This window comes from Gekko japonicus, unplaced genomic scaffold (assembly GCF_001447785.1).
Source record: "Gekko japonicus isolate JY-2015 unplaced genomic scaffold, Gekko_japonicus_V1.1 scaffold1867, whole genome shotgun sequence".
Lineage (NCBI taxonomy): Eukaryota > Metazoa > Chordata > Lepidosauria > Squamata > Gekkonidae > Gekko > Gekko japonicus.
The window spans coordinates 80,010-100,363 of NW_015165877.1; the positions used below are offsets into that span (position 1 = coordinate 80,010).

The following is a 20,354-nucleotide window of genomic DNA, read 5'->3' on the forward strand; positions in this document are numbered from 1 at the left end:
TCGGGCGCAACTTCTCTATGGTATTTAGGGATAGAGTAGGTCAGTTTGCCATTTTGCAGGTCCCGTCTGTTCGCATACACTCACATCCGGTCCTGCAGTTTGAAGAGTCCGAGTTTCTTCCTGTTGGTTGTTACCCTTCTAGGATGTCGTCTTCCTGTTCAACCCACTCGGAACATAGGTCAGTTTGCCGTTCTGCAGGTCCCGTCTGTTCGCATCCGGTCCTGCAGTTTGAAGAGTCCGAGTTTCTTCCTGTTGGTTGTTACCCTTCTAGGATGTCGTCTTCCTGTTCAACCCACTCGGAACACTTTGCTGGTTACACCAACCTATATCTTCCCGCGATACTGTTCGTCAGTTTCAGTTTTTTCTGCTGCGCGCACATCTCCGTCCTCACCGCAGGAATGTTAAACAATATGCTTTTTTGCTATTTTATAGCCTTCAATCAACTATTTCTTTACCGGAATCAGAGTTCTGGGAATATTAATTCTTTATCCGCTCAACCGCTTAATTCAATTTGTTTTTTATCACAGTTCAGGTAAGCGGCACGTTTATTGTTATCTACACGATCAAAACGGGTTTCGCATTGCTTCTTTTCACTCACTGTTGTTGCCCATCTTCAAGAAGTCGGCTGATGGAGAATTTAAACCGGTACACCGGCTCGAACGGCTGCTGGAGAGTTGCTCGGCACTTGCCTTCTTCGCGGGAGGAGATCAAAGCCTGTTTCCGCTTCTTCCGAAGCGGAATCACGCCAATCTCACACTCCCTCTTAGGCGCTGCTGCCTGCTTGTCCCCCCCCCTCGCTGGGGAGCGATGCGCTGGGCTAGAAACTGCCCAAACTGTCAAAAGCAGCCGTCGCCCACTTCGCATTCGCACACAAGTGAAAGTGCGTCAGTCCTCCATCTTAGCTCGACCGGAAGCCAAGGGTCTTAGACTTCTCTAGAGTCCAAGAGAAAGCTGTAATCCCACAGGGAGGGAGAATATGTACAGGAAGAAAAAACTAATCTCCAGGACACTAAGATAGATATATGAGTCTTTATTAAGACACATTGTTACTGTAGGGTTGCCAAGTCTGTTTTACCTTGCGGCGGAGGGCTCCCGATCGGCATCGCGCACACCACATGCATGTCAGACGGATGTGACGTGATGACACCAACCACGCTGGGGGCGGGGCCACAGCCATTTGAGGGGAAAACATAGAGTTTTCCCCTCAAATGGCTGTGGCCCCGCCCCCAGCATGCCCGGTGTCATCACGTCACATCCGGCTGACGTGAACGCCGGGGTGGGGTTTCCCCCGGGGCCCGATTCCACGGCGGCAGAAATCGGGCCTCCAAAGCGGGGGATTATCTGCCCCCCGGGGGGACTTGGCAGCCCTATGTTACTGTTAAGAAATCTCCAAAACAAACAAACCTCTCACTGTTAAGAACTGAGTCTCTAAGGAACTCAATCAGGGCTCTTTTTGTAGCAGGTACTCATTTGCATATTAAGCGACACACCCCTAATGTAGCCAATCCTCCAAGAGCTTACAGTAGCTCCTGTAAGAAGAGCTCTGTAAGCTCTTGGAGGATTGGCTACATTAGGGGTGTGTGGCCTAATATGCAAAGGAGTTCCTGCTACAAAAAGAGCCCTCTGTGTTCTAAATATGATAATTTTAAATACAACAAAATTTACCTCAGTTTTCTCATCCCCTACATATTCCTAACCCAACCGTGCCTGTTTAATAAAATCATCATTCCTGTTTGAACTTTACTTCGTGTCAAGTGCCATTTACCAAAGAAATAACAAATGAGCTCCTGTTTATCAACAATAAAACTCTGGCCTGGGCAAGAGCCAAACATATTCTCCATCACAGGGTGGGACACGCAGAAAGTCATAAACTGTTTATTAAACTGTTTATTAACACTCGCTACCAAGGGGCTGCTCAGCCAGAGTGGGGAACAGCTATTAAGTGTTTTGGCAAGGAAATTCACCTTATAGTAAAAGAAAGCAGCAGAGGTCCATCATACCAACCATATCTGATGCAGGAAAGATTCTGATTCCAGTGAGAGTATTCATCAGTATCACTAAAGAAAATTCAGTTATGATTCCTAGAAACACATGGGTCAAGAATGACAGGAAACTGTGTTTATACTATAAAGGTAAAGGTTCCCTTGCTCGAAAGCCAGTCGAGTCCCACTCTAGGGTTGCAGTGCTCATCTCCATTTCAAAGCTGAAGAGCCAGCGCTGTCCGAAGACATTTCCATGGTCATGTGGCCAGCATGACTAAACACCAAGGTGCATAGAACACTGTTACCTTTCCACCGAAGTGGTACCTATTTATCTACTTGCAATTTCTTGCTTTCGAACTGCTAGGTTGGCAGGAGCTGGAACTAGAGACGGGAGCTCACTCCGTCATGCGGCAACTCAGGTCTCAAACTGCTCAACTACTGACCTTCCACAGCCTTCAATTCAGCGTCTTAACCACTTGAACCACCACAGCTCCGTTTATACTACACCGTTAGTCTAAACAAATAAGACTGGTAATGGTTTTGCACCAGAGATAAAAGGGCTCATTTATTAAGCTTTGTGAGATTACTATTTTGCTGCCATGCAAAAGACATCTACCAGCACCATACACTCTACTTACTTGCATTTATAGTTCTCAGGTGTGAACTCGTGTTGATGAGGAGTCTGGGAGTCCCAGCGCTGGCACTCAATACCACTCCATATGGTGTTCACAGTTCCACGATAGCCCTCCCCTTGACCTTTGATGCACTCTGTCGTTTCTACCACTGCTGTCACATTAGGCACCACACTCTGAGCTAGAAAGACAGACACAGTGAGTGTTGCATTTATTTTTATGTGGTCAGCCAGATGCAAGGAGAACATTCTCTAGACCATTTATCTGCTTCTGCAGACAGAGGTTTTGGGTCCTGGAGAAGAAGTCAGTCCTCAAGAATAAAAGAACAGAAAACACAGTCTGTATAGTCCAGTATTCTTCTCCCTAAAGATACCTCTCAAAGCTTATCAGCAGAACACAGACACCATACTCTTGCCTGCTGGGCCACATTGTTCAGAGCTCTGCCTCTCACTTCAGGCCAGATCACTGGCTTTTTGCCAGAAATCAGGTGTCCTTTCCTCTAATATGACAGCAGTAGGGAATTCTTTCCAATCCCCTCCCCAGCTTGCTTATAGGCTCTGCATTCCTGTATCTTGCCTGTTGATCAAAATGTATCAAGACACTGAGATTACCCAGATGCACATCTGTTTGGTAGGATTAGAGTCTACTGTGTAATCTAGAATACAGATTAGCATTTGAATTTAAAAAATCTACCACAACTTGTTCATTTAAAAAAAAAATTATGGGTCAGAGTCTATTCTAAAGCAATTGATCTCCCAAGTCTCTAGTTCCACTTGAGCCAAAACAACTACTGCAGTAAAAATGAAACTTGGCAATCAGTGCCTAGTGGATGAAGATCCTAAATGTGTCAAATTCACCCTAAAGAGGAAAAGACAACTAATTTTAAAAACAAATCCCATCACTTAATGTTCCAAAGGCTTTACAAGTTACACTTTCATGAGTCTTAATAAGAGACCCTTGTTTCTGCAGATATGGTGTGACAATTCTAAGTGGAGTTGTATATTTGGAAAGCAATGAGTCTCTTCATCTCGAGACCTTTCACAGATGTCTCTGCAATCTGTACTCAGTCTGGTATGGACTGCTTGAAACATAATTCTGGAAAATGACAGATCCTCAGATGAGTCAGACAAAATGAAACAAGGTTTGTGGGGGTTTACTACTTATATATTTCAAATAAATGATTTCGTATTGGCCAAATGCTGAAGCAGACATGTTAACAGATGCATATAGCTTAAAGGCTGTTCGACATCATACAGATGCCATTCTAAGCACGTTGGCGCTGCCTCCCCCCACGTTTCTATTTTGAATGTCAATTTTATTCTTATTTTTGAATTGATGAATAAATAAATAATATCTGCTCACAGGCAAGAAAAGCAACAAGCTTTTCAGTAGATTTCTTAGGTTCTCATGACTTGTACTATCTAACCTAATAGGCAACAACCTCCCAGAGTCTCAAGTGAATAGAAATCCATTAACTTGAAAATCTAAAGACTGAATTTGGTCATGTGTATAACATGCAGAGTGTGTATTTGCCCAGTTCAAACATAGTCTCTGCCCTGTAAAAGAAATAAAATTCTGGAAAACTGAATATTCCATCCATTATATGAACGTATGAGGCTATCTCACATCAATTCAGACTATTTTCCCTGAAGCCGACTATTGGCAACAGACCTCCATGGTCTATGCCAAGCTCTTTTCCAACACTTGCTACCTTTGGGTGTGATCAGATGACATTAGGGATGTGCATTCGGCTCAGCTGAGCTGAAAAAAAACCCCTATATAATGCCTATACAGCATTATTTGGGCTCCCCAGAAGCCGGATCAGATTCTCTAATCTGATTTGGCTTCCTGAATAGATATCGCTGTATGGAAGCCAAATCTATTTGACTTCTTTTCAGCAATCCCATTCCCTTTCATGTTGAAATTGCCCACCGCCCTTGATTCCTTTCCCAGCCAGCTTGGGGAAGGAAGGCACAGGGAGGCATTTAAACATGCCTCCCCAATCTCTCTAGCCTTCTTCCAGCTGGCCCACAGCTGCGGACCAGCTGGAGAAGGGATGGGAGGCATGTTTAAATGCCTCCATGAGCTCTCTACTCTTCCCCAGCCTGCCTGCTTCGGCAGGCAGGCTGGGGAAGGCATGGGGAGGCATTTAGACTTGCCTCCCCAATCTCTCCAGCCTTCTCCAGCTGGCCCACAGCTGCAGACCAGCTGAGAAGGGATGGGGAAATGTGTTTAAATGCCTCCTCGATCTTTTCTCCCTTCTCCAGCTGGCCAGCTAGAGAAGGGTGAAAACACCATGGAGGCAATTAACACCCCCTCTGAAGTTGCACAGGGGGGCAACAGGCTCCTATCACTGAAGGGAAGGCAAATTTAAACTTTAAACCCACTCAGTATCTGGAGTCGCACGCAGAGGTGGCATGCTCCCTTCATTGAAGGGAAGGCAATTTGCCTTCCCTTCATTTATAGGAACCTCCCCCCCCGCATGACTTCTGAGGGGGGGGGAATTATGCCCTGAGGGCTCAGTCTCCATACAGTATAATCTAGCTAAATATATTCGCAATACCGATAATTCCCAAATCCCAGTATCCCAGATTCAGGAATATCAGTAAATACCAACATTTTTTGGGTTTGGTATATCTGAACCTGAAAAATTCTGATTTTGGAGTGGGGTGCACACTCCTAGATGACATGCTCACCATGCTCTGATTACGCCTTTAATCTGATCAGTTCTTGTAGCATCCCATAAATGACTGTCTAGACATCCCCATTACCTTCCTCACTGCGCGGTCACTCTGTTGAGGACTGTCCAGACGTTTGCTGCGCACCAATCACAGAGCATGCTGTCTGCTGGTTGGTTTTTTCCCCCTTGTTCATTATACATGTGCATAAATGCATACACGAATCATCAGGCAATCACCATCAAGAAACTCCATGAACCACCTCCATTTTAATGTTTTCCCACCAAAGTTAGACTGCTGTGTGACCCAGGATCTGGCTGAAGAACACAGCCCCAATAGGAAAGCCTGACTAGGGACTATTTTCAAAGCTGTCCCACCAACACAAACAACAGAAAGAGGAGTTTTCTTCATGGTTACCCCCTGGCAACCCTCCCAGGCTCCTTATCCTCCTCCCCCCTCCAAAAAAACCCCACCAGTCCACGAGCACACAGGCATACATTATAATCTAAGCTGCATTTATGCGGTTATGTGCATATCACTAAGGGGTGAAAAATATGGTGCCGCAATGGAAGGGATACCTCCCTTCCATTGTGGCTTGATTGTGTGGTGTAATGATCAGACATTGGGAAAGGTGCCCTAGATCTGTATGTGGCAGACTTTTCCCACTGTCAACAAATGCGTGCCAGAAGAGGAGTGAGTACAGGAGGACAATGACAGATGTTGCTGTCTGATCGTGCATTTCAAATCCGTCAGGGAACCACCAAGAGAACAGATCAAACACCTCGTCTGATCGTACCCTTTGTAATTCAATATACCAGAGGTTGAACCTGGGACCTTCTGCAGACAAAACATATGCTTTGCTCCTGAGCATGTCCCTCCTTCTTTGCAATATTAATTATTCCAGGCTTTTCCAGTTCTTTGACATCACCATCTACGTATCTCAATATCTGCAACGACATATCAGTCTTCAGCACAAGAGTACCATCACAGTTTGGGCTGATTCGCATGTCATGTCTAGGGTCCCCACCCTGTATAACAGTCAGATGCGATTTGTGAGTTCTCCTCAATCCCCACACCCATGCTACCCACTTTGGAAAAGAGAAGAGGCTTCCGTCTCCCCCCTTCTGGTGCTGTTTTCCTGACCTGAAATGGTTCTGAGGTGTCATTATTTGGCCCATTGGAAAAACCTTTGAGTATCTCAGGGCACACAGACATTTCCTCAATAGACCAAACCATTTAAAGCTGGGAAAACTGGGAGAGGGTGTGTGCTAGAAGCCCCTTCTCTACACACACTGTGGTCCTGATTCAAACCAGACCCCACACATGCAGAAATTGAGGAGAATCTACAACTTATATTGGACTTTTACAAAGGACAGGGACCCCTGCATATGTGAATAGTTTACAAAGGACAGAGACCCCTGCATATGTGAATAGTTTACACAGTGCAGTGTTGTACTAGAAACATAATAGGTTATGTCTCATCCCAAGCATTTATGTGCTGACAGAGTGCTAGGAAATGACCATAATATATTCAAAGCAAAGTGATGAGGATAATCAAGGACCACTGCAGAGGAGTTTTTTAGCAATAGGTAGTTCCATGAATCACCGGAAACCCTGTGGTAAAAACCATAGAGTTCTGTACCAGCACTGAAGCCAGTGGAATTTTTTTTCTCCTGCCACCACTGGGACCAGAGGTGGACAAGGTGAACAACTGTGACAACCAATGGGAGGCCTCCCAACATAGCAACTCTACCTGTAGAACACTCTCTCACACCAATAACTATGTGAACTCATCAGAACTGCAAGGGAAGGGGTCTAATACAGGGATTTTCAAACTGTGTTTCTAAGAATTCTAGGAGTTCCTGGAGATAAACCACAAGATGAGATGCAAGCAAATCTCAGCCATGCAATCGGCGAGGCTGCCACTTCTCACAAATAAAAGAGTAAATACTCATATCTGGCACAAGGGCAAAGGAAGGACCAGGCAATGCAAGAAATCCACATGGTAAACAATACGACCCAAGCCTATCCAAAATATAACTCAGCTATTATGCAGTTCATCCACAGCTTTACATAGATTACTGGCATCTATCTTTGGGGAAGAAAAAAGGAAGCAAGAAATATTCACTTTAAACTCACCACATGGTTTAATTGCACAAAACTCCCAGATGGTGTTGGGGTCAAGAGTGTAGCACCATGGTCTCGGCTTATGATCTGGATTGCGGCAGTAATTATCGTCAAGGCCTTTGTCGGGATGTCTGCAAACCACACCAACAAGCAAGTCAGCTAAGTCAGCCAGGCATGCATAAGAGAAAAACCAAACAACTTGTAGCAGCAGAGGATTAAGAGTTGACCCAACTGGAATAAAAGCTCACATATGCAAGTGCTGAACACCTACAGATGGGGAAGAGTGGAAGCTATCAAAGCAGCACTCACACGGGGAAGATAGGTTTCAGGACATCAAACAGGGTCATTCAGCTAATTGACTAAATTCCCATTAACCTCTGGCCTGACACACACACAAATGACTTATTTTGTCTTCTTCAAATGGGGCCAATTAAGAGTGGACAACATAAACACTTCCTGCCATGCCAGACTCATTAAAGATTATAGTTCAATGGCCCTGGGTTCAAATGGGAATGCTATTTCAATGAACTCCTTGTTAATGAGAGCTCTATTTTTAGCATTCAGCTTGTGTAGGGGCCTTAATTCTTCCACCCCTGCAAGGAAGAAAAACGGAAAGAAACTTAATTTCCCTCTGCTCTTGTTTATCTTCTCACAATCCCCCCTCCTTTTAATTGTTTCCATTTCTTTTCCTAATAGTATTAATGAAATTGAAGGCATCCAAGAACATCTTAAATAAATGACATTTTATTGTTGGCTTTCACATTTATTATATGTGGTATATTGCAAGTGAATGTTTTGGAACTGCTAGCAGATGTAGTCTTCATGAGCTGATTAGTAATTGACTTGCAATTGCCTGCTGAGGGAGATCTTTTATCCAGAAAAGTAAAAAGCTAAAATGAAATATAATCCATTTGATCCTGCTGGGAAGGGGCAATGGTAAACCACATTCCTTTGCTGATAACATGCCTTAGAAAGCAATGTCAGAGTGTTTGGGGGGTTTTCTTGCCGCAGAACCAAACGTTATTGTGATGAAGCTCTTTGAACCCACTATTAATTGTCAAACACTTTGTCAACCAAAGCAGTAGAAAAGAGCAAGAATCCAGAAGCACCTTAAAAGCTAACAACATTTGTGGCAGGGTATGAGCTTTTGTGAGACACTTGTCACTTCTTCAGATCTGAAGGACCTCTCACCAAGGGTGTAGACTTTCCAATTTCCCGGGGGGGGGGGGCTGGGGCTGGGCCAGAGGCATTGCTGTGCTAGGGCCAAGGGTGGCTCCCGGGGAAGGCTGAGCACTTTCCTGAAAATTTCGGCAGGGGCTGAAGCCCCGCCGCCCCCACGAAGATTACGCCTATGCGCTATCACCAGATCTGAAGAAGTGAGCAGTGACTCACGAAAGCTCATACCCTGCCGCAAATATTGTTAGTCTTTAAGGTGCTACTGGACGATTGCTCTTTTCTACTGCTACAGCGACGCGTCTTGATTTATCAACCAAAGAAGCTGAATACTAAGGAAATTGGTTGAGAATGGTTGTAATAATGCACTTGATTGCATAAACCGCCATATTTGCTAGTCTCCATTCTGCATTTAAGTAAATATCACTTTATTAATTCTCACTTCTACATTTTAGCATATGCTTCAGTACACTGATGAATTAGAGTCAACATGACTAGAAAGCAATTTGTGCCAAGTGACAAACTGGTATCTGGACAGCAAGAGCAAAAGATTGCTTTCATGATCGAGGATAATTGAGTGAACGAAAGGTGTGATCATCACAGGTGAATGTTCAACAAACATTTCAAACATGCTGAAAAACACATTGTACAAAAAGGTACACAATACATTGTTTTGCCATAGCTTCCCCCACATCAGCCACTGTAGCCTTTCCATTGGCTATTTGTCACATTATGTAAACCAAAAACATTTAATAATGCTTTACCACTGGCACGTACTAGGAAGGTGTCTCCCTGTAATCCTTATGACAATCTCATTGTTAATCAGTGTCTGCCAAACTATTTGGATCAGAATAAATTTGTGCATGCCTGTTCTCACGCTGCTTCATGGAAGTTGTAACTATTCTTTGAAAAGGACCTATCATTTCCCAGGCAAACTGTGTGGTTCTCATCCTGAGATATAGCAAACATCTGCTCTGACTGATCACTGCACATGTTATAAATGTTATTTATTTACCAGGGCATAATTTGCCTTCCAATTTGTGCAGGAAAGCACTTAGAAGTGACTACTGGGCATGCACAAAGCTACTCAACACAGTATTTGAGTTGAACATCATGCAAAACAGCAGTTCAGCAAGGGGTTCAACTTGTGTGTAAACAAGCAATTCTATGATGATCATTTCAAACAATGATCAAGTTCATGTTGAAGTTTTGGGTTGGATATTGCTTCCCTTCCTTAGAGGCTGACATTCCCTCTATTGGAAATTAAATATAATTGATGATTTTTAGACAGTTGCATCTCTCTCTGCTGATTTTTCAATGTTTGTTTTGTGGATTTTTGTTGATTGTCTATATTGATTTATATAAGTTGTGGAAGAGCTTTGGGCTCAGGCGTCCACTCCAAAAAAATCCCTTCCTGCTCCTGCGACGCCACTGTTTGTATAACTTGCATGAGGTATTGGAACTGTTCAGACCTATGTGAAAAAGAACCTTGATAGGACATCTTTTGAAGCCAAGAGGAATAGCTGGTTTAATAGTGACTGTAGAATAATGAAGAGGCATATTCAACAGAAGCACTGTGAGTTCTGACTGGAGGTAGGGAGAAAACAACTGTGCTCAGTTCACCAGCTGTATTTCATTGCTTGCAGGATGAAAACCCCCGCTTGCAACAGACCACAGCTTTAGCATACCTTGAATCCTTACCCCCCCCATATCCCTCTGCGTAGTTCTGGCTCCTGCTTTGCTCCTCAGACAGAGTTCCCACCCTTCTCAGCCTCTCTTTTGCTGGCACAGAAATCATTGTTCATGCAGGTGGCAGCATGTTGTTTCAGTGATTTCCCACAGGGCTGTCACTCAGCTCCCAGACTGCTCAGATCTGCTTGGGTGTTAATATACACTTGTGGAGGTCTGCGGAGTCTGGTGACTCCATCAGCACAATGCACAACCCAGATGTGATCACAAAATTAGTTTTCAAGGACCACTGTTCCTTTGGTCATGTGCTCTTCATATCCCTTCCAACAAATCTTCATCTCAACATGATCCAGTAAATATCTCACTCACAAAGTCCTGCCTTCCTAGTGTGCTGCTCAGCAATGGCATTTCCATATTGTTCAGATAAATTCCAGGGAGAGAGAGAGAGAGATTAGTCTTTGTCTTGTTACAACAAAAACAAAAAGACTTGTGGCACCATAAAGACCGTTGTGGCAAATGTTTTGTGGACTCGAACCCACCAGTACTGCAGACAATTAAGCGGGCTCTAGTCTACAAACCAGAACATAAAGAGGTAAGTCAAACAGAATAGAGGACCAACAATAAAAACTTAATGCTGAAGTCTCGTAACATAATAAAATTTTCTGAAACACAGAGAAAAATGTTAAACGAGACAATTACAACATGCGACATTACAGAAGCCCTTAGGAAACAAAAAAAAAAAAGAAAGCACCAGGCCCAGACGGAATTACGATAGAATTTTACCAAAAACTAGAAAATGAAATAACACCACTTTACAAAGACCTATTACAAAGTATAACGGAAACATCTAAGACACCACAATCATGGAATGAAGCCCTGATTGCACTGATTCATAAGCCAAATACAGAAAGCCTTGAGATAAAAAATTATAGACCAATTTCACTATTAAATGTAGACTATAAGATCTATGCTACAATAATAGCGAATAGATTTTAAAAAGTCATGGCTCAAATTATCCATCAGGACCAAGCAGGTTTCCTCCCAAAAAGACAAATCAAGAGAAACATAAGAACTATAGTAGATATCATTGAATACTACGAATACCAACCTGGGGAAAAACTAGCTTTAATGTTCCTTGATGCAGAGAAAGCTTTTGACAATGTAAACTGGGTCTTTATGAAACACAAGTTAAAGCTTTGGAATTGTGGAAATACTTTCATGAATATGATAGAATCAATATATTGTGAACAATGGGCAAAAATTATAGTTAATGGGGACCTAACCCAAAGGATTCCTATAGAAAAAGGGACAAGACAAGGTTGTCCACTTTCTCCACTACTATTTATATTCGGTCTAGAGACGTTAAATGATATCGTGAGATCTAATGAGGATATAAAGGGCCTCAAATTGAAAGGAGAGCATTTTAAATTACTGGCTTTCGCCGATGATCTGGTCTTCATCCTGGAAGAGCCGATACTATCAATTAAAAACTTACTAACAACGATTCAACAATATGGGACTGTAGCAGGTCTTAAAATAAATATGAAAAAGACTAAACTAGTGATTAAAAACTGCACATCAGAAGAGAAAAAAGTAATACAAGAAAACACAAAACTAGAAATAGTTAAAAAAGTAAAATACCTGGGTATCAACATCACAAATAACAACGCTAGTTTGTATGAAAATAACTATAAAGTCACTCTTGAGGAAATTAAAAAAGACCTACAAAGATGGCAAGAACTACAAATATCATTTATGGGAAGAATATCCACGATAAAGATGAATATATTGCCACGTATTATCTTTCTAGTCCAGTGCATTCCAATCCTTAAAAACAAGAAATTCAACGAGGAACTAAATAAACTGACAAGAAAATTCATCTGGCAAGGGAAAAAAGCCAGAATAAAACATAAATTTCTAAAAGATAAGAAAATGAGAGGAGGGTTGAGCCTCCCGGATTGGAATCTCTATTATCAGGCCGCAGCACTAGGATGGATAAAAGACTGGGCACTACTAGAAGACAAAAGATTGTTAAAACTAGAAGGTCATGACCTACACATGGGCTGGCACGCCTATGTGTGGTATGACAAAGATAATAAACAGAAAAGCTTCTCAAATCATACAATAAGAGGACCCCTAATGCAAATATGGAGACAGATAAAAGAGAAAACTTATGAAAAAATACCAAAGTGGATATCACCCATCGAGGCTTTTGTATTGCCGTCATTAATGACAGAAGAAAAAAATATAACATACAAGACTTTATTAAACGAACAAAATGAACTAAAGCCCTGGGAAAATTTGCAAGATTTGCAGGTAAATTTATCAATATGGGAAAGAAACCAATTAATTTCAAGATTCACCAGAGATAAAAAACAAGGCTTTTACGCTAATGAAACACAACTAGATAAAATTTGGCTACGAGAGACAGATAAACAGATAGGGAAAATATATAACCTATTACTAGAAGAAGAATTAAAGGAAGACTGGGAAAAACCTGCCATGATTAAATGGGAAAAGGACTTGGGGCGTAAAATAGAGAGAGAAGAGTGGGAAAAATCTTGGAAATCTAATAAACTTTTAAGAGCAATACCGTACAAAGAAAACATTCTAAAAATGATACACAGGTGGCACTGGACCCCAGATAGGCTACAAAAGTGCTATACAAATGTCTCAGCAAATTGCTGGAGATGCAAGAACAATATAGGGACACACCTACACATCTGGTGGAAATGTGATAAAATCCAAAGATTTTGGAAAAGTACAAAACAACTGATAAAAGACATAACAGAAATCGATTTACCTCTAAACCCAGAAATTTATTTGCTAAATATCTTACCCAACGGCATTAAATATAATGAATCATGTATTATTGTATATATAATTACAATGGCAAGAATCTGTATTGCTAAAAACTGGAAATCAGATAATATACCAAAAAGGGAAGAATTGATAAACAAACTGTTTGAGATAATAGAGATGGATAAATTAAATATGTTTTTGGCTGGTAAATTAGAAGACAAATTTAACCAGAAATGGCATAAAGCCATAAAATGGTATGAGAAAAATCTGTAAAATTCAACCCCAAATGTTAACAAAGAAGAAAGTGTATGTATGTTTGTATAACCTGGAAAAATGTAAATAAACTACTTAAAAAAAAACAACTTAATGCTTATAATATAAAAAGATACATGTACTTATTAGCAAAGAATTAAAAAACATACAAGGGCCCAATCACACCCTCATATAAAAATAACAAAATCTTACACACAAGGGCCAATGGACTTGACCTGACACATTTCGGTCTGTATAGGCCTTCTTCAGAGGTCAAAAACAATGAGGACAAATTGGCTTATATCATTATACAATACAATCATATGATTATGCAACATAGATACAAAATGGACCAGAAAATAATTGTTCCAAAGTGAAACCACTAGGCACAGAATAAAAGTATAAATGAGGCCTCCAAAGATGCAATCACATGCCAAATGATATTTCACTGATGATAATTTATGGCCCAGAAAGTGCCTTCCAATGATTGTTTAGCCAAAGCATCCTCAGTGAAATTGTCCCTACTTTGCTGAAGATTCTGAGTTGAGTTTCCACATGAAAACCCCAAGAGCTTAGCTTTGTGAAGCCACTACAGCAACAAGTAAATGACAGACAGCTTGTCAAACATGGAAACATTATTATGGTGCACATATTTACTCTGTGGACTGGGGCTGGTCAAAATTAATTTTGCCAACTTTGGAAGCACTTCAAGCTCTCTCTCTCTCTCCCTCCCTCCCCCCCTCTCTCTCTGTGTAAGTGCCATCAAGACACTTACAACTAATGGTGACCCTATGAATTAATGACCTCCAAAATGTCCTATCATTAACAGCCTTGCTTAGGTCTTGCAAACTGAGGGCCATGGCTTCCTTGATTGACTCAATGTACCTCATGTTGGATCTTCCTCTTTTCCTGCTGCCTTCTGCTGATTTCAGCTTTTTCCTAGTATTATTGTCTTTTCCAGTGACTCTTGTCTTCTCATAATGTGACCAACATGTACAATAGCTTTAGCTGTAGCCTGGAAAAGCCATCAGAAGCTCAACCATTAGACCAGAAGTCCCAAGTGTGACTGCTGTGGGTATCATGGTGCTCACTGGTATGTTTCCTGGCACCTATTTGCTTCTTGAGCCTTGGAGGTAACAAGGATCTTCCAGTCAGTCCCTACCAACTGACTGACTGACTAGCAAAGTGCTAAGCCCATCCTGGGCAGACACAACACAAACTTTCACCTTAGGTTTGGCCATAGATACAGACTTTCTTATGAGCAACCCCCCCCTTCCTTTAGCAACTGAAGTCAAACACCACTTCCCCAATTCAGAAAGTCATCCCCCTGACAGTCATTGTGGTGCTGCCCACCACTACCCTTATTCAAAATTCCCAAGTGCCCACAGGTCCAACGATTACACAAATACCAGTTTTCTTATGATATCTAAGTGCTGAAGATACTTGTGGTATTATCCAATAGGTGCCAATTAAACATATGCACATTGCACTCTGTTCTTGCAATGGGCCTGTTAGCTTATTTATTAATTAATCAAAATAATTATACCCTACCTTTTCTTTGTGGTTCAAAATAGCTTACAAATCAGGAGGCTGAATAAGGAACCAACTTCAGCCTCCTGCTCGTGGCATCAGAACCGGTATTTGGACCGGGCATCACTTTATGTCACCTTGCAGGGCACAGTCTTCAGAGCATGGGGAAGTGTCCTTTGGGGTGGTCCAAAGATTATTTTGGGGTGCAGCCTGGCCCCAGTGTCTGCTTATCTGATTGTCCTAGGGGCACTGCACTTTGGAGCAGCTGGCACCAGAACCGTGCTTCGAACCAGGATACAGCATATGTCCCCTCCCCTCGAAGGGGAGAGTCCTGTGAATGTGGGGGTGTATGATATGTGGTGGTCGAGACCTTATTTTGGGGTTCAGAGCTTTCCAACTCACTCTCCTTAGTGTTTCTGAATGACGACACGGATAAGTAACAAATAAGGAATGAATAAGGAAATGCAAATAAGGAACCAACTTCAGCCTCCTTTACAAATCCAAATTTGAAACATGCTAAGTACAAGAACCCCCTCATGGATCACTGCCTTGTCGTGGCGAGGGGGCTTGCGCAGTTCAATGAAGCTGTGGGCTATGCCGTGAAGGGCCACCCAAGACGGACAGGCCACAGCAGAGAACTCAGACCAAGCGTGATCCACCTGGAGAAGGAAATGGCAACCCACTCCAGTATTTTTGCCAAGAAAACCCCATGGACAGTATCAAAAGGCTAAAAGATATGACGCCGGAAGATGAGCCCCTCAGGTCGGAAGGTGTCCAATATGCTACTGAGGAAGAGCAGAGGGCAAGTACAAGTAACCCCAGAAAGAGTGAAGCGGCTGGGCCAAAGCCGAAAGGACCCTCAGTTGTGGATGTGTCTGATGGTGAAAGGAAAGTCCAATGCTGCAAAGAACAATACTACATAGGAACCTGGAATGTAAGATCTATGAATCAAGGTAAGCTTGACGTGGTCAAAAATGAGATGGCAAGACTGAACATCGATATCCTAGGAATCAGTGAACTAAAGTGGACAGGAATGGGCGAATTTAACTCAGAAGACCATTATATCTACTACTGTGGCCAGGAATCTCGTAGAAAAAATGGTGTGGCCTTTATAGTCAACAAGAGAGTGCAAAAGGCAGTACTGGGATACAATCTCAAAAATGACAGAATGATTTCTGTCCGATTCCAAGGCAAACCATTCAACATCACAGTAATTCAAGTGTATGCCCCAACCACTGATGCAGAAGAGGCTGAAGTAGACCGGTTCTATGAAGACCTACAACACCTCCTAGAACTAACACCAAAAAATGATGTCCTCATCATCATAGGGGACTGGAATGCTAAAGTAGGAAGTGAAAAGGTAACTGGAATAACAGACAAGTTTGGCCTTGGAAAGCAAAATGAAGCAGGGCAAAGGTTAACAGAGTTTTGTCAAGAGAACACACTGGTCATAGCGAACACCCTTTTCCAACAACCTAAGAGGCGACTCTACACATGGACATCACCAGATGGGCAACACCGAAATCAGATTGACTATATAATTTGCAGTCAAAGATGGAGAAGCTCTATCCAGTCAGTAAAAACAAGACCTGGAGCTGACTGTGGTTCAGATCATGAGCTACTCATTGCAAAATTCAGACTTAAACTGAAGAAAATCGGGAAAACCATGAGGCCATTCAGGTTTGACCTAGATCACATCCCTGATGAATATACAGTAGAGGTGAAGAATAGATTCAAGGGTCTGGATTTGATAGATAGAGTGCCTGAAGAACTATGGACAGAGGTTCGTGACATCGTACAGGAGGCAGCAATCACCACCATACCAAAGAAAAAGAAATGCAAGAAAGCAAAATGGCTTTCTGATGAGGCTTTACAAATAGCAGAGGAAAGAAGGAAAGCGAAAGGCAAAGGCGAAAAGGAAAGATTTACCCAACTGAACGCAGATTTCCAGAGAACAGCAAGGAGAGATAAGGAGGCCTTCCTGAATGAACAGTGCAAAGTAATAGAAGAAAACAATAGAATGGGAAGGACTAGAGATCTCTTCAAGAAAGTTGGAGAAATCAAGGGAGCGTTCCATGCAAAGCTGGCCATGATAAAGGACAAAAACGGTAGGGACCTAACAGAAGCAGAAGAGATTAGGAAAAGATGGCAAGAATACACAGAAGAACTATACAAGAAAGACCTCAATGTCCTTGACAAACACGACGGTATAATCACTGACCTTGAGCCAGACATCCTGGAATGTGAAGTTAAATGGGCCTTAGAAAGCATTACTAACAACAAAGCTAGTGGAGGTGATGGTATTCCAGCTGAGCTATTCAAAGTCTTAGAAGATGATGCTGTTAAAGTTCTGCACTCCATTTGCCAGCAAATTTGGAAAACGCAACAGTGGCCACAGGATTGGAAAAGATCAGTATACATTCCAATCCCAAAGAAGGGCAATGCCAAGGAATGTTCAAACTATCGCACAATTGCACTCATATCACACGCTAGCAAGGTCATGCTCAAGATCCTACAAGCTAGGCTTCAACAGTACGTGGATAGAGAACTACCAGAAGTACAAGCTGGGTTTCGAAGAGGTAGAGGAACTAGAGATCAAATTGCCAACATTCGCTGGATTATGGAGAAAGCAAGAGAGTACCAGAAAAATATCTACTTCTGCTTCATTGACTATGCTAAAGCTTTTGACTGTGTGGATCACAACAAACTATGGCAGGTCCTTAAAGAGATGGGAGTACCAGACCACCTCACATGTCTCTTGAGAAACCTGTATAAGGGCCAAGAAGCGACAGTTAGAACCGGATACGGAACAACTGATTGGTTCAGCATAGGAAAAGGAGTACGACAAGGATGTATACTGTCACCTTGCTTATTTAATATATATGCAGAGTACATCATGCGAAATGCTGGCCTGGATGAATCACAAGCGGGAATTAAGATTGCTGGGGAAAAGATCAACAACCTCAGATATGCAGATGATACCACTCTAATGGCTGAAAGTGAAAAGGATCTAAAGAGCCTCTTGCTCAGAGTAAAAGAGGAGAGCGCAAAAGTGGGCTTGAAGCTCAACATCAAAAAAACTAAGATCATGGCATCCGGCCCCATCACTCCTTGGCAAATAGAAGGGGAAGTCGTGGAAGTAGTGACAGACTTCACGTTCCTGGGATCCCAGATCACCGCAGACTGTGACTGCAGCCATGAAATTAAAAGACGCCTGCTCCTTGGGAGGAAAGCGATGGCGAACCTAAACAGCATGATAAAAAGTAGAGACATCACCCTGCCAACAAAAGTCCGCATGGTCAAAGCAATGGTATTCCCAGTAGTCATGTATGGCTGTGAGAGTTGGACTATAAGGAAGGCCGAGCGCCGAAGAATAGATTCTTTTGAACTATGGTGCTGGAGAAGACTCTTGAGAGTCCCTTGGACTGCAAGAAGAACAAATCAGTCAATCCTCAAAGAAATCAACCCTGACTGTTCCCTGGAAGGCCAGATAATGAAACTGAAGCTCAAATACTTTGGCCACCAAATGAGAAGGGAGCACTCACTGGAAAAGACCCTGATGCTGGGAAAGATTGAAGGTCAAAGAAGACGGGGACGGCAAAGGATGAGATGGTTAGACAGTGTCAGCGATGCAACGAACATGAAATTGAGCCAACTTCGGAGGACGGCGGAAGACAGGAGAGCCTGGCGGGAGATTGTCCATGGGGTCGCGAAGAGTCGGACTCGACTGTGCGACTGAACAACAACAACAAAAGTACAAGAAACCCCCAAATACAAGAAACCCCCAACTAAACTCCCTCTCCCTAGGGCTGCCAGGCTGTGCATAGTAACCATCAGGAATTTAGGGGCTGGGACATGGGGGGCATCAGCACAGTGTCTGCCATGACCTCACTTCTGAGGGGAAACGAAAGTGAAGCCATATCATTCTACAAATCACTGGAAACTCTGTGTGTAATGCTGGCAGCTTTTTAAATTTTATTTCCACTATGACTTGGAGACCTGGCAACTCTACCACTCCCCCAGAGTCTGCAGCCTATACCCCATTAAAAGTCCTAACTAATAACATGATCTGCTGCACCTTTTTAACACCTCTACAGATGTTTCCCCAGCTAGGGTATCAGGAAAATTATGTCCAGATAATATCAATGCTGCCGTCAAGTAGGGTTGCCAGGCCACAGCCAGCAACCTCTGGGAACAATAAGGAGGTGGAGTCTGAACATAAATGGTAAAAACCAGAAGTGACGTCATGGGGCACTCTAGGATTTACAACTCTATAGTAAAACCACTGAGTTTTTGCAAATGCTACAGCATCTGTGACATCACTTCCAGGTTTTAACAGATGTAGCATCAATAGATAATTATTTAAGAATAGATAATTATTTCAGAAGTGGCTTGTTTAATGAAAAACTATGGCTAAACTCATAAATGTTCTTAAACTACTATAGCTAAACTCATAAATGTTCTTAAATTATTTTAGTGTTTATGACGTTTGCCATTTTTCAAGTTATTTGTAGAGATTTCCTGGATATGTCCCATTAAAACCTGGATATCTTACATTAAAACTTAATGGGTCAATAAAATTACCTCATATTTTTAATTCCATGCTTTTAGAAGAACCAAATACAAAATGGCATTATTTCTAGTATTCAATTATTATAAAGTTTGAGAACGGACAACCTACCTTTTAAATGCTCAGATCTGGCACAAGTCCACTACTATTCTTTCCTAAACTTTACTAACATGAATGAAGAAACAGCCCATCATAGTATTGCTGGGCTTTAAGTCAAACCACACAATGGCAGGCAATCATCTGCTTTGGTTTCAGCTTTGGCTCATGGGGTGTTCATAAATAACAGAAGCACTCCCCCACTGACCCAATCAAAGCTGGGTATGCTCAACTTAAATTTTAAAAGGATATTAGTGGTGCACCCAACAAAAATTTGGATTTCAACCATTCCACAAATTTTTTGGACACAAGAAAACCCCATACACGCGCAGAGAGAGAGAGAGAAATCCCAAGTCAGTGTGCAAAAGCTATTTATGACCCTTCATAACTGGATTTACAGGCACAAATTCATCAGGGCAGTAGATCCTGAACTGGAAGACTTGCAAATGATAAAATACCATGTCAGATACTGTATTTGGGGGATGAGATACTATGGTTACACAAAAAGAAGGTGCTTGTGGTGACAGAGCTACACAAACTTCTCTTCCCATGGTAGCTCTCTGTGATGTCCACCTCCCCCAAGGCACCGCTGACAGTTGCAAAATTGTCATTGAAAAAAGCCACTGGGCATGGGGAAGGGGGCTGTAGTGATGAATTGGGTGAAATTGCCCCTCCCCCGCTCTTCTGCAGACAGAAGCAGCATGCTGGGGCAAGCTGAGGCAAGACCATGGTGGTGGCAATTTTGCCCAGTTGTCCCTTCTCACTGTCTGGTGGCTTTTTGTCCACACAGGTCCCACTATAGTGTCTTTCCAGGGTCACATGG

General features: G+C 42.4%; 1 protein-coding gene across 1 annotated transcript in view; it reads right to left on the reverse strand.

Annotated features, from left to right (window-relative positions):
• The window catches only part of HGF (hepatocyte growth factor (hepapoietin A; scatter factor)), a 94,375-nt gene that overhangs the window by 51,711 nt on the left and 22,310 nt on the right, over positions 1-20,354 (reverse strand). The window contains 2 exon segments of the mRNA XM_015411278.1: positions 2,621-2,795; positions 7,432-7,550. Coding sequence (XP_015266764.1) covers positions 2,621-2,795; positions 7,432-7,550 — 294 coding nt within the window.